General features: G+C 38.6%; 1 protein-coding gene across 1 annotated transcript; it reads right to left on the reverse strand.

Annotated features, from left to right (window-relative positions):
• Positions 1 to 1,770: 1,770 nt before the first annotated feature.
• Positions 1,771 to 7,952, reverse strand: IER3IP1 (immediate early response 3 interacting protein 1). Its single transcript, XM_014586233.1, has 3 exons — positions 7,861 to 7,952; positions 2,839 to 2,963; positions 1,771 to 1,988 (listed from the first exon to the last, which is right to left on the reverse strand). The coding sequence occupies exons 1-3, from the start codon at positions 7,950 to 7,952 to the stop codon at positions 1,933 to 1,935; spliced, it is 273 nt and encodes a 90-aa protein (XP_014441719.1). The 3' UTR covers positions 1,771 to 1,932.
• Between the last annotated feature and the right edge of the window lie 7,368 nt (positions 7,953 to 15,320).

Genomic DNA, 15,320 nt, shown 5'->3' on the forward strand with positions numbered 1-15,320 from the left:
GGTATGTCGTAATGTCTCACATGAAACAGCATCAAAGGTCTCTCTTCTTTATTCTTAAAATTTTGTATGGCTCATAGCATGTGGAGCAAAAGGAGTGCCCTCGGCTGCTTCTTTTGGATCTCAAAAGCAGTAGCTAAAACTTAGATTCATGCATCACCTCTAACACCAAGTCTGTTAGTTCTTCACATGAGCCAAGTAATTAACTAAGAATCTCTGGTACATTTCCTTGGTCCAGCTGCAAGCCCATGGACCAGCAATCACCCATCTCTAACTCTGAAAAAGCCAACATGTATTCAATACCTGCAGCGTAATTTTAGAAATTAAATCATGGAATAAAAGTTTCTCATGAGTCCTCTTTATGTAGGCCAGCAATTAAATAAACTCACTGAAGAAAATACCAGACTGTTAATGTTTACTTTCATTAAATCTGTACTCGGTGATTTTTGTATAGCAAAGAACATATATAAGAGGTCTAAGACACAAAACGGAGACTATTGCAGTTAACAATGACAGGTTTATACTGAAGTACAAAAGCAAGTGCTTGACTTAGAAATTCAACTTTATTTACAAATGCCCTCCTACAAACAAAGGTATCAATTTCCACCCCTTTGAAATATTATAACTGATAATTTCCATGAAAATCATTTACATAATTTTAACCTTTCTGCATGAAACTGTGTTATGGACAAGCGAATAACCATACAAGATGGTCTTAAGACATAAAAACAAAAGAAAATAAAAATCAACTTATCTAATATGGAATGTATTGACAGAATGTCTACATTCTATAAGAACGTAGAAGAATCATACTCCTTGATGTACTACTTCACCAAGTGATAATTTGGGGACAGTAAATACTTCACAATAAACAATCTTCTTAAGTAGTACAGTTTAATTATCACTGCTTAGGGTTGTTCTTACAGGCTAATATTTACATTGATTTAAAAAAATAAGTCATCATTATGAAAAGGACACAGATTTATTTTTACCAAAGAAAATATGTAGATACTGGTCTGGTTTCAATATTCAGCTTAGTTTATAACAAATGCTTGAGAGAACTTAAAACACAATCATCATGTGACGGACTTACAAATGTAGAATTATTGAAATCAGAGAGTACTTCTCAGTAGTATCTATAAATTTGAATTCTTCACAGCTGAGATAATATATAGACATAATAATCAGAGTCCAAAATAAAATGATCCAAATTACCTATTATTTAAAAAAAATTTTTGCCAAAGGCTGCATGTGCTTACTGGAGAGACAAAGAGAAAAAGAGAGGGAAAACAAGAAAACACCCCTCTCCCCATGGGGCATGGTAACACCACAATCCCTTCTCTTCCATTTCTCCCTCTGCCTGGGATTCTGGGCACACATGTAGTATGTTTCTCAAGCTGCTGGGTCTGAGGCTTAAATCATGCATTTGGCCATGTGGGATCTGGCTACCTTAACCACCAGGTCATGGGCTGGCCCCTTATTTATCATATGTAAATTTTAAAAAGTCCTTTAAATTTTATTTGAGGGGGGCCACAGCCCATTCTTACATTATAGTTAAGTCACAGGGAACTTCAAAACTTTGAAAAAAAGATTCATCCCTGAGAAATGATAGAAAAATATATCTGAAAAAACTAAAACAGTCCTGTACCCTTTTAACAATCTTTACCATGGCATGAACTATTATTAACAGTCAATGATCAAATGTATTCCAGTCTTGGAGAGTTACTGCCACTGATGATCTGATCTTTTTGTAATGAAACTATAAGTGCAACATTTTCAAAGTCAGATAAATAGAAACTCTGCTTTTATTGTCAGCTTTACATTTTTTGTCAAGTGCAAGGTTGGCCTGCTATGATATGAATATTCCAATAATGAAGGAAATAATAACTTCTGCTGACATCTGTTCTCCTGAATCTCCATTTCTCCCATGGATCTTCACCCAAATAATAAAAGTAATACAATCGCCACTGAGTTTACTATTATCAATGGAACTGCAAAGAAGAAAAAAAAGTTTGTTATTATAAGGAAAAAGGCAGGGGAAAAAACTAAGTAATATTAGTAGGATGGAAATAGCTAACAATTTGTCATCATAATCACATTGTACATAGTTATAACAGAGAACTGTTAACAGTTATAACTAAGAAACACACTGGGTCACAAAATCCAAAATTTAGAGGGCTCATGTGACTTCGAATAAGGGTCACATTGGCACAACTATTGATAGATCATTGAGAATGATCTACAAGTAATGCTGGTGCAGCTCTGGGAACACAGATGCATATCAGATCCAGGCAAAAAACCCACTAGGCTACCAGTGGCAATTTAGATTATAACATAGTGCAAAGATTGCATAGCTTCATAACTAAATTAAGAATGAATTTATTTAACATTGCATACAAAGTTGTGATTAAAATAGCTAAAGAAAGAAGAGGCCTTAATTTTAATAAAATATTTTTAAACCCTCCTTTTTGGATCGATGAAAAATATTTTCTAATAGAACTGCAGATATATGGGACCTTAATTTTTTTCTTAGAAGCCTCCCATGAAGCTAAGATTATTTTACAACATGGAAGCCACAGAATTTCCAAACAGCAAGAATATCATTCTGTCTTCCAGCTTTGATAGGTAATAAGCACACTGAGCATGGCCATTTATATGTTAACTGGCTTAGAAATAAAAGGCAAAATAAGAAAGAATCTAGTAACTTTTAAAAGGTAAAGCTACTTAAAAGGTTAGAGGAAAAATATTCCCACTATGAAGAGTGTACTTAAAAGCTTTTGCTACTTAAATAAAGCCAGAAAAATTAAAACTTAAGAGTTCTTTACTAGTTTTTATTCTTACCTCTCATCACAGTTCTTACAGATCGAATAAGGTTCATTAGCTGAGATTTAATTCCTGGCTCTTCTCCAAATCCACCAATTCCCTGGTCTGTTGCCCAGCCAACTGTATGACATAAAGATGAGTAGCTGTGTTAGCATTTAGTATACATTCTCCTCGCTCCCTCACTAGCCATCTTTTAAAATATTAGTTTGAGTCCTCTTTAAAGACATAAAATGTAAAGTCTTATGACTTAAAGAAAAGTTAAAACAATATTAAGTTAAATATTTCAGAGCTTTTTGTTTTTGATAGCAGCAACAACCTCACTTCACATCATGTATGTTTTGATTTTTATAAAATAAAGTACAGTCTAAATTATCCCATGACATTTAATTCAGTTAAGATGACCATCTGAATACATCCTGATTTTTTTTTTCTCCTTTTTAAAAGTATCAAACAAAATGTTTCTCAGGTCAGAACTGAAAACCCACAACCAGCAGGTGGTATAATGGTTACACTGCTGGACTCCCAAATGGCTAACTGAGGTTCAAGTCTTGGACCTGGTGGCTTGAAACTCACACTGGGAGCATGTGTGTGCATGCCTAAGATCCCAAGAGAAGAATGGAGAAGAAGGGATTGTGGCATGGCCATCACCTCTGAGGGCGGGTGGGTGATTTCTTGCTTTCTGTCTCTCTAGCAAGCGCATGTGCCCTATAGCAAAAATCTCTCTTAAAAAAAAAAGGAACTGAAAACCAAAGCATCCTGTCAAGCTGAATAATTAATTAGCTCAATTCAGAATTGATAAAACCCAATCTAATTATCAGTGTTAAAAGGCTATATATGAGAATCACTACATTCATTACCTGGAAAATTTTAACATAAACCTGAAATGGCATGGTTAGGCTGTCATAGCATATTCTAGCCAATAATGCACATCTTTTCCCTTTTTTTCCTTGGTCATTCCTCTTCATTTTGCCATTTTGAGGTGAATTTAGCCCATTAGCCCCCTTATATTCTGTAAGTGACTCCCACCATTTTCTGTATTATAGAAAAATTTATATATATATATATATATAGCCAGATGGTGCATGCACTTACTAGAGAGAGAAAGGGAGAAAGTACCTCCCCACCCCCCAGTGAGACTTAGTCATGCTGTAATCCATTCTCTTCATTTCTCATCTGTTCTCTTCCAGAACCCATGTCTTGGGGTTCTGAGCACACATGCACACAGAATGTTTCTCAAGTCACTGGATCTGGAACTCAAACAGTGAGGTCAACCATGTGGGATCTAGTTCCCTTAAGCACTAGATCACAGGGCTGGCTCAATCATTATTTCTTTACCTCTGTGTGCTAGCTCTTTCCTTTTTATAGCTTTATACATTCTTCCAAAGATTTATATGTTATTTCTGTAATTTCCTTCTTTGGTCCTCATTTCAGTTCCACTTTTCACTATCTTACATTAAGGCTTAATTCCTGACATGGTAATGCTTACACTTGAGGACAGAGAAAAAGTCTTTGTTTTATACATGAAATAATCAAATGTTAGAAAGCAAGATTTTAATCAAATTTTACTTGACTGAAATAAAGACTAATTGGACAATAGGGGCAGCCACTTAGCATAGTGGTTAAGGGTGCTCAACCCCACATGACTGACTATATGGTCTAAATACTGGCCCTGGTGGCTTGAAAAACACACTGGGCACAGGTGCAAATGTAACTAAAATCCTGACAGGATGGAGAAATGCTTGTGGCATAACTATGCACCATTGTGGGGGGTGGGGGGGAGAGGGCTTGCTCACTTGCTCTGTCTCTCTCTCTCTTTGTCTCTCTCTCTCTGGTGAGCACATGTGCCCTCTGGCTATTTAAAAGAAAATTTTTGGTGGGCTAGTCCTTGGTTTGGTGGTTAAAGCAGGTGACTGACCATGTGGCTTGAGTCCTTGATCCAGTGGCTTGAAAAATACTCTGAGACGTGTACATGTGCCCAAAATCCAGTAAAGAGGGAGAAATGGAGAAGATACTGCAATATGACCAAAGAGGTGCTTTCTCCCTGTCCCTCTCTCTGCCTGTCTCTGGTGAATACATGTCCAATCTGGCATTTTTTTTTTTTTTAAATAGAAGAAGAGTAACTAATTTTCAGCAGAAAAAAGCTAAAATCTAAACACTACAGAGAATACATAGAAAAAAAAACTGAGGTGAACTGGGTAGGAACCAGACTGCATGGAAAGAAGTGAGCAGTGAGGCAAGCAAGTGAGCTAGCTTCATCTGTATTTACAGCCACTTCCCATAGGTTATATTACCACCTGAGCTCTGCCACCTGTCTGATCAGCTGAGCATTAGATTCTCATAGGAGCCCCCAGATGAGACCATCTACTTGCAGGAAAAGACACTCAGGGATCCCACTGATTCTGCATTATGGTGAGTTGTATAATTATTTCATTATACATTACAATGTAATAATAATAGAAATAAAAGGTACAATAAATGTAATGCTCTTGAATTATCCTGAAACCATCTTTCCCACACACACCCTGGTCCGTGGAAAAATTATCTTCCACAGAATAGGTCTCCGGTGCCAGAAAGGAGGGGGACCACTGATTTAAGCCATCCAATCTATAGTATTTTGGTATGGCAGCTTGAGATAACTAATATGTTTCATGTGTGAAATTTTTTTTGTATCACTTATACAGAGCTAGTACTGGATATTTGTCAAATTGATACTGGGCACTGCATTTAATAACTCTAGTAAGAATATTTTTTGGCACTTATTAAAATCCACCATGTGCTGTTTTTATTGTACTAAAAGGTATTAATATTACAGTGGAGGATTTGGATGAATAAACTATTCCCTGTACAACTAATTAAAATAAACTAACTGTATAAATACAAAGCTCTCAGTTCAAGAACTGCAAGATATGATTAAGGGTAAGGTTATTTAATTATTTAGAAAACATTCACTGATTGACAGAACTGTAAAAATAAGAGGATCCCCTCTCCTCAGTTTACTAGAGGAGGAAGAGAAAAAACACTGGTGCAATGACACGTGAAGATGGGTCAGGGATGGCTTGTGAGACGGAAATGACAGAGGGAGGCCTTCAAGGGTAGGCTGAGAGATTAAGTCAAAGGTAGAGGAATAAGTATAGGTCACTTCAGGCAGAGGAAATAGTTATCAAGGAAGGCTCAGTAGGGAGGAAGAGTACCCTGGTAAGAATGCACACAGGATAAATACTGAGGAAGGATAAAAGAAGGGAAAGGAGAGCGAGGAAGGGACATCTTATGGTGAGCCTGAAGTTATACAAGGGAGTTTGACTTTTATGTTGAAGACTAAGGATATTGGAGACTCAGAATTTGAAACCACAAAAGAACATGCTTAGCTTCATCTGGAAGATGGAACAAAGAGAAGAGAAACTGGAGGCAGGTTGACCAGTGAGGAGGTCACTGTAAAAATCTAGGCAACAAGAGTTAAGAGTCAGGGCCAGCAGGTGGTATTGTGGTTAAGGGCACTGGACCTCCACATGGCTGACCACAGTTCAAGTCTCGAACCTGGCAGCTTGCTTTCTCCCCATCCCTCACCCCGTTCCCCCTCTCTCACTCTCACTCTGTCCCTTTCTGGTCAAATTCAAAAAAAGAAAAGAAAGGAAGGGAGGAAGGAAGACAGAAAGAAAGTTAAATAAAATCATTCTTTAAAAAAAAGAGTTAAGAGCCTATGCAGACTATATAATAAGCCATTAAAATTTTTAAAAATATATTTAGATTAAAAATATTATTCATGAGACAGAGCACATACCCATGCCCAAGAGAGAAACAGAACCCCTAACAGGATCTGGTCACATTGCAATCCCCTTCCCCAATTCTTCAGCTCACCAGGATGTTGGGCACACATGCACACACCCATTATCAGATTAACTGGGAATCTAAATCAACAATTGGTCATGTGGTTTCTGGCATTACAGTTTAGTATGCTAGTATGGAACCAAATGAGGCTGGGCCCATATTTAAATATTTTAAAACAGCTTATCCACTTAGACAAGTCAATGTGGTGTTTTCCTTTAGTTCTGAGATCATATTCAAAATATGTATCAGGCAAAACATTTTTATGCTACCTCTGTAAAGATAAGGAAATGCAGAAAACAAAGTTCTGGAGGGCAAAGTATTGACACATCTGGGTCACTCTAATATTAGATTGTTGGGAAAGTCATGACATATTTTTCTGTGTAAATATGCATCATGACTTTCCTGACAATCCAGTAGTTTGAGGTTGGGACCAGCAGCTGGTGTAATGGCTGTGTTGCTGGACTCCCATGTAGTTGACCGCAGTTCAAGTCCCAGACCCAGTGGCTTAAACTCATGCTGGGCACATGTGTGTACATGCCCAAGATCCCGAGAAGAGAGTGGAAGAGAAGGGATTGTGGCGTGGCGATCCCCCCTGGGGGTGATTTCTTGCTTTCTGTCTCTCTGTCTCTCTCTGTCTCTGAAGAGTGCACACGCCCTATAGCAAACCCGCCGCCCCCAAAAAAACCAAAAACGCTCTAGAAAAAGAGAGAAAACAATAAATCTGCTACATATTCACTATTTATTTCAGCTATCCAGTAATTGAACTCTATGCCATATTTGTGGAATTACCTGTTTATGAGTTTTCTTCTTCCTTTTTTTTGGAGAGGTTTTTGCTGTAGGACGCGTGCGCTCACCAGAAAGACAGAGAGAGACAAAGAGATAGAAAGCGAGAAATCACCCCCCAGAGGGGATGGCCACGCCGCAATCCCTCCTCCTCCATTCTCCTCTCGGGATCTTGGGCATGTACACACATGTGCCCAGCATGAGTTTAAGCCACTGGGTCCAGGATCCAAACTGCGGTCGGCTACATGGGAGTTCAGTGACACAGCCATTACGCTAACTGCTGGTCCCCTGTTTATGAGTTTTGAAGAGGCTCAAAGACTATTTCTCCCCCAAACGAGGTGAATAAATAACTGCAGCTTCCCTTGCAATTAAGACACAGAATATGAAGTAGGTTTCTCTAATGCCTACTCTAGTGCCCAGAGAGTCCCATACCATACTAACTCAGGAGGCAGTGATGTCAGAGTGTGGGGAGCGAAACATGCTTGGTAATAGTGCCAGCAGTAGTAGAGGCAGAACAGCCTCATTTTCAATATAGAAGTAGCATTGATGCATTTGGATGTTGTCCTAGACGCTCAGCCTGGAGCCTAGCTCTCTAGACCTCTCAACATTTTTGCAAGCTAGCTAGTACCTTCTTTAAAAAATTAAATATATCTACAGAAAGTACATAACTCCTAAGTGTATTTCTTGAAATATCTTCACCCAGCACTCAGATCAAAAAACACAAAGCATCACCAACCATGCCAGAAGCCCTACTTATGCCCCTGTCCAGTCATTTCTCCCCGACTTCGAACACCATGTTAGAAGGTACCAGTTGTGCCTATTTATACAAGGATTCCTCTTTTTAATTGTCAGAGGGGCACATGCATTTGCTAGAGAGAGAGGGAGGGAGGGACGGGCAGAGGGAGAGGGTGAGAGAGAAAGCACCCTCAAATGGGGCATGATCACACCACACCCTGTTTCTCCATTCCTCATTCCCATCAGGATTTTAGGTATGTAGGCACATGGCATCCAGTGTATTTCTCAAGCAGCCAGGGCTAGGATTCAATGTACAGCCAGCCAAGTGGGGTATGACTCCCAATGTGCAGTGCTTAACCACTTCACTAAGGGGCCAGCCCTCAGTTGTGCCTAATTTTAAATTTTATATAAAGGAATCATTCAATATGTATTCTTTTATATCTACTTTCTTTCTCTCAATATTGTCATTCATGTAAATTGTCTTATAGAGCCATAGTTCGTTCTTCATTGCTGTGTATTATTCCATTGTTTGAATATAATCATTTATCCTGTTTTGTTTATTATGACTATACTGTTATGAATTTCTTTAAAAAAATATTTATTTATTTATTTATTTAATTCCATTTGTTATTATTACCTTGTAATTTGACCAGAGAGAGAGAGAAAGGGAAAGTGAGAAAACAAACCACCAGGTCTGGGACTTGAACCACGGTTGGCCACGTGGGAATTCAGCGTCTTTAACCACCACACCACCTGCCGGTCAGCTATGAACATTCTTACACATGTCTTTTGATGAACATGTTAGATTGTCGGAAAAGTAAATCCCTTTTCCTCCATTCTCCTCTTGGGATTTTGGGCATGCATGCACATGAGCCCAGTGTGAGTTTTAGGCTGCCAGGTCTGGGACTTGAACTGTGATCAGCCATGTGGGAGTCCAGCGACATAACCATTATGCCATATGATGGTCCTGAATGTGTGATTTTTACAAAACAGCTTTATCGAGATATAATTCATGAATTAAAAGTATACAAGTCAATGGCTTTTAAGTATGTTCAGACTTCCAACTATTACCACCTTCTATTTTAAAATATTTCTACCACCTCAAAAGAAATCCCATTTCCCTGAGTAACCACTTCCCATTCCTGCAGTCCCTCGAGTACCAAGCAACCAAAAATCTACTTTATGTCTCTTAAAAAATTTTCTGTTGGGACAAGCAGGTGGCATGGTGGTTAAAGTGCTGGACTCCCACATGGCCAACCGTGGTTTGAGTTCCGGATCTGGTGATTTGCTTTCATATTTTCTCTCTCTATCTCTTCTGGTGAATTAAAATAATAATAATAAATAAAATTAAGTAAATAATTCTTTAAAAATTGTCTATCGGGGCATTTCATATAAATAGTATATGTGATCTTTCATGACTAGCTTCTTTTATTTAGCATAATGCTTTACTTAGCATAAGCCCATCCATGTTGTAGTATGTATAAGTACTTTTTTTTTTTTTCTACTGATAATCGGTATTCCATAATATGGACACAATACATTTTAGTCATCCATTCATCAGTTGATGAACATCTGGGTTGTTTCCACTTGTAGCTATTATAAATAATGTTATGATGAATCATGTTCTTTTGTGTGGACATTTGTTTTCATCACTCTGGGTATTATCCATGAGTGGAATCACTCAATTCTATGGTAACTTATGTCTAACATTTTGAGGAACTGCCAGACTGTTTTCCAAAATGGCAAACCATTTTTACATTATCACCAATAATATATGATGGTTCTAATTTCTCCAAAACCTCATTAATACTTGCCATTATATATCTTTATTATAATTATCCTAGTTGATGTGAAGTAGTATCTCACAATTTGGATTCACATCTCTCTAATGGGAAACATTAGAAATGGGAAAATACAAAGGTACAAATATTTTAATTGGTTATTTATCTTTTACTATTGAGCTGTAATATTCTTTACACATAAGCTTCTTATCAGATTCATGAGTTGTACATATTTTCTCCCATTCTGTGGTTGTCTTGTGGTTGTTTTGTGGATAGTGTCCTTCAAAGCACAAAAGATTATAATTTTGGTGATGCATAATATCTCTTTCTAATTTGGCATTTGTGCTTTCAGTGTTGTAACTAATTTCTTAACCCAAAGTCATGTAGCTTTATGTCTCTCTTTTTCCCATAACAGTTGTGTAGCTTTAGATCTTGAAGTTTATAAGCCTACTTTTTTTTTTTAGTTAAATTCTGCAGATGGTATGAGAGAGGAGTGTAACTTTATTCTTTTTCACATGGAGAGTCAGTTGTTCTGGCACTGTTGGTTGAAAAGAGTATTCTTTTCCTATTAAACTGTTTTGGCACTCTTGTTGAAAAATCAACTGACCATAAATGCAAGGGTTAATCTCTGAACACTTTTCTTTTTTAAAGAATTATTTAACTTTATTTATTTATTTATTTATTCTAATTTTACCTGAGAGGTACAGAGTAAATAGAGAGAGTTAAGTGAGAAAGCAAGCCGGCAGATCTGGGACTCAAACTGTAGTCAGCCATGTAGGAGTCCAGCACCCTTAACCACCACGCCACCTGCCGGCCCCAACTTCTAAACTTTTCATTCTTTTCATTGATATATGTTTCTTCTTAGAAGACTAACACAACAGTTTTGATTGTTGTAGTTTTGTAGAAAGCTTACAAACTGAAAAAGATGAGTCCTCCAATGTTGTTATTCCAAGAGTATTTTGGCTATTCTGGCCCCCTTGCATTTCCTTTAGGATCAACTCAGCAGTTTCTTGAAAGGGCTAAATGTAATTTTCAGAGATGCTACATTAAATCTGTAAATCAATATAATGAAAAATTGACATTTCAAAAATATTAAGTCTTCCAATCTGTGAACATGGAATGTCTTTACTTTTTAAAATTATCTTTAAGAAGATTTTTAATCTTTCTTAATTTATTTCAGTGATGCTTTGTAGTTTTCAAAGTATGAGGCTTGCACCTTTGTTATTCATAGGTATTTTAACCTTTTTGATGATACTGTACACAGAAAAATAAGTGTACAGTGAACACTTGTTTATAAAAAATCTAAGTATAAAAAATAAGTTTTTTATATATTGTTCTTGTATCTTACAGCTCAATGAATTTATTTAGTGGACTCTAAGATTTTTTATATATATATGCAAGATTATATCATCTGCAAACAGATAGTTACACTTTTTCAATCTCACATTCTAACTCTTTTACTTTTTCTTGTCTAATTGCCCTGGCAAGAATTTCCATGTGAACTAGAAATGGCAAGCAAGGACATCTTTGTCTTATTACTCTGATCAGGGAAAACATTTAGTCTTTCATCATTAAATATGATGTTAACTGGAGAGTCTTCATATTTGAAAGAGGATGTCTCCTCCTTTTTCTAGTTTGTTGAATATTATCATAAGAGAGTACTGGATTTTGTTGAATGACTTTTCTGCTTCTCTTGTGATGATCATGTGATTTTTGCTTATTTTATTAATAGTAATGCTTACATTAGCTAATTTTTAAATGTTAAACCAATCCTTCATTTCTAGGATAAATCCCATTTGGTCATGGTATATAATCCTTTTTATATGTTGGATTTAGTTTGCCAGTATATGGTGAGAATTTTGGCATTTATATTCATATCAGAAGAGATATTTATCTTTCTTGTGATGTCTCTGTCTGATTTTCACATAAGGTTAATAATACTGGGCTCATAGGATGAATTGAGCAGGGATTTCCACTCTCCATTTTTTGGGAAGAGTTTGTAAGGAATCGATATTAAGTCTTCTTTATTTTTAGAGAGATTTTTACTATAAGGCATGTGCACTCAATAGAGAGACAGAGAGAGAGGGACAAAAAGCAAGAAATGACCACAGGGGGTATGGCTATGCCAATCCATTCTCCTCCATTCTCCACTCGGGCTATTGGGCATGCACGCACACATACTCAGCGTGCATTTGAAATCACCAGGTCTGGGACTTGAACTGTGGTTGACTATCTGGGAGTCAAGTGATGTAACAACTATGCCATCTGCTGGCTCCAATATTAAGTCTTCTTTATTTATTTTTAAAGAATTATTTATTTAATTCTATTTATTCATTTGTTTATTTTAATTTGACCAGAGAGCCACAGAAAGAGAGAAAGTAAGAAAACATGCCACCAGGTCTGGGACTTGAACTGTGGTCAGCATTGTGGGAGTGTCCAGTGCCTTAACCACCAAGCCACTCACCAGCCCCATTAAGTCTCCTTTAAATGTTTGGTGTAATGCAATGTTAAAGCCTGAACTTTTCTTTGGAGGAAGCTTTAGAATGATTTATTAATTCATCTCTTTATATATCATAGGTCTATTCGGATTCCCTATTTCTTATGTCAGTTATTTTTTTTTTTTGAGAGATTTTCACTGTAGGGCGCGTGCGCTCACCAGACAGACAGAGAGAGACATAGAGACAGAAAGCGAGAAATCACCCCCCAGGGGGGATGGTCACGCCGCAATCCCTTCTCCTCCATTCTCCTCTCGGGATCTTGGGCACGCACGCACACGCGCCCGGCGTGAGTTTTAAGCCACCGGGTCCGGTACGCGAACCGCGGTCGACTACGTGGGAATCCAGCGACATAGCCATTACGCTAACTGCTGGTTCCCTCTTATGTCAGTTTTAACAGTTTGCATCTTTCTAATAATTTGTCCACTTTTCCTAAGACACATATTTGGTTGACATAGATTGTTTAGTTATATTCCTTTATAATCCTCTTCATTTCTCTAAGGCCAGTAGTGATATCTACCTTTTTATTCTTGATTTTAGTAATCTGGGTCTTCTTTTTTCCTTGGTCAGTCTACCTAAGGCTTGTTAATTTTGTTGACGTTTTGAGGAACCAGCTTAGTGTTCGACCTATGGTTTACAGACTCATCACTCCAGTCTTTGCCTCTGCTGTCAGATGGTCTTCTTCCCTGTGTGTACATCTGTAGGCCACTCTCTCACTGAGGATATCAGTCACTGGATTCAGAGCCCAATTTAATTGAGTGTGATCTCATCTTAACTTAATTACATGTACAAAGACTCTGTTTCAAAACAGGATCACATACACAGGTACCAAGAGTTTGGACCTCAATTTTTTTTTGGAGAGGTTTTTGCTATAGGATGCATGTGCTTGCCAGAAAGACAGAGACTGACAGAGAGGGAGAAGGCAAGAAATCCCCACCCCCCCAGGGTTGGTGGCCACACTGCAATCCCTTCTCCATTCTCCTCTAGGGATCTTGAGCATGTATGCACACATGCCCAGTGTGATTTTAAGCCACCGGGTCCAGGATTCAAACCACAGTCGACTAAATGGGAATCCAGCAACATAGTCCTAACACCAACTTCTGGTCCCTGGACTCAATTTATTTTCTGGGGGAAAATAATTCAACCTACAAAAGGTTCCTTTCTACATTTCTGTATAGTGCATTAGTGAAGAGATGGCCTCTGGAGTCAGACTACCTAAGTTTGAATCCTAGCTCCATCTCTATCTACCTTCGAGATCTTAAAGTTACCTACTCTTTGTGTTTCTGATTCTTCCCCTATAAAGTGACGATGAAAACAGTACCTAAGTCATCAGGCTGCTGTGAGAGTTATTGTTAATACATAAATTAATGTAAAGCACTTGATACAGATCTTACATATTATATAGTAAGTGCTATGTAAGTATCATTATTGTTGTTATTATACCAACCCGTTAAACCCATCCTTCTCTATGTGCCCTCTTTGGAAGGGTTCTTCCCGAATCTACCCCTCTCTTTAATCTGTTTTCCATAATATAGCCAGAAAGATCTTGCTGAAAACACAAAACTTCCCTGGCCATGGTCATGTCACTGCCTTGCTTAAGAGACTGTTTTCACTGCAAAACTGGTCATGTCACTTGCTTAGGACTCTGTTTTCACTGCCTCAGAGTTTTCCTAATAGTTCTACACTGTTAAGGTTCTCCTCACTCTCTTAACCCTTCACCTTTGTCTAGTTAATGTTTACTCACTTATCAGATTTCGAGTGAAGACACCCGTCCTTCAAGGAGCTTTCAGATTTCCAAGTTAGTTATTTCCCTGCACTTCTCTTTCGTAACATTCCGCACTCTCGTTAGTGTTACTTGATTTTTACTCAGATGAACTTCCATAAGAAGGGCAGAATAACTGCTGTAAGTAATTTCTGCTTCTATTACATGGGCCCGACACATAATTTGTCTTCTGAAGTGATAGCTGGCTTGTGAGTTTGAATTTCAGTGATTCACACAAACGTTTCTGGTATACTGCTACAAATGAGGCTCATCATGCAGTATCCTGTCTCAATTTTGCCTCATACACCAAGAAGCCTACACAGGATGACACATGGAGACCGCTGGACTGCGACGTCCCGGTAGCACAACGTGTCTTCTTCTATTTCTAGACTTTAGCTCACTCCTTGGCACGTTACAGGCCCCCCATAAGCTATCTGAATAAACTTTCTTTGTAATATGGGTGGCAGGATATCCTGCAAAGGCCAACACTGTCATTCCTAATATCCCCCCAAACCCAGGAACCCCTATTGCCCTCTATCAGTCCAGTCTTCTAAGCAGGGATTCTCCAAAATGAGGCACGCCCCCTCATCCTCTCACCAACTCTAACTCAAATCCCAGACCCAGATTTTCAATCATTAATAGCGACCACAGGGGGAACCAGCAGTTAGCGTAATGGCTATGTCGCTGGACTCCCACTTAGTCGACTGCGGTTTGTGTCCCGGACCCGGTGGCTTAAAACTCACGCCGGGCGCGTGTGCGTGCGTGCCCAAGATCCCGAGAGGAGAATGGAGGAGAAGGGATTGCGGCGTGACCATCCCCCCTGGGAGGTGATTTCTCGCTTTCTGTCTCTATGTCTCTCAGTCTGTCTGGCGAGCGCCCGCGCCCTATAGCAAAAACCTCTCCAAAAAAAAACAAAAAAAGTAATAGTGACCACAGGGAAATGCTACTAAACTACAGCTAATGGCAGGCAGGGGCGTGCCTGGCTCATCTCGGACTCCTCCCGCCCGGGTCCCCAGGCCCCAGCGCGCAGTGGGCACCCGACGCCGAGCTCCAACTCGAGGCTAAGCTTTCTAGCCGAGGAAGGGCCCCTTCTCCCCCAGCCGGCCCCGGGGCCTCGGG

Source organism: Tupaia chinensis, unplaced genomic scaffold (genome assembly GCF_000334495.1).
Source record: "Tupaia chinensis unplaced genomic scaffold, TupChi_1.0 Scaffold000119_2, whole genome shotgun sequence".
Taxonomy (NCBI): domain Eukaryota; kingdom Metazoa; phylum Chordata; class Mammalia; order Scandentia; family Tupaiidae; genus Tupaia; species Tupaia belangeri.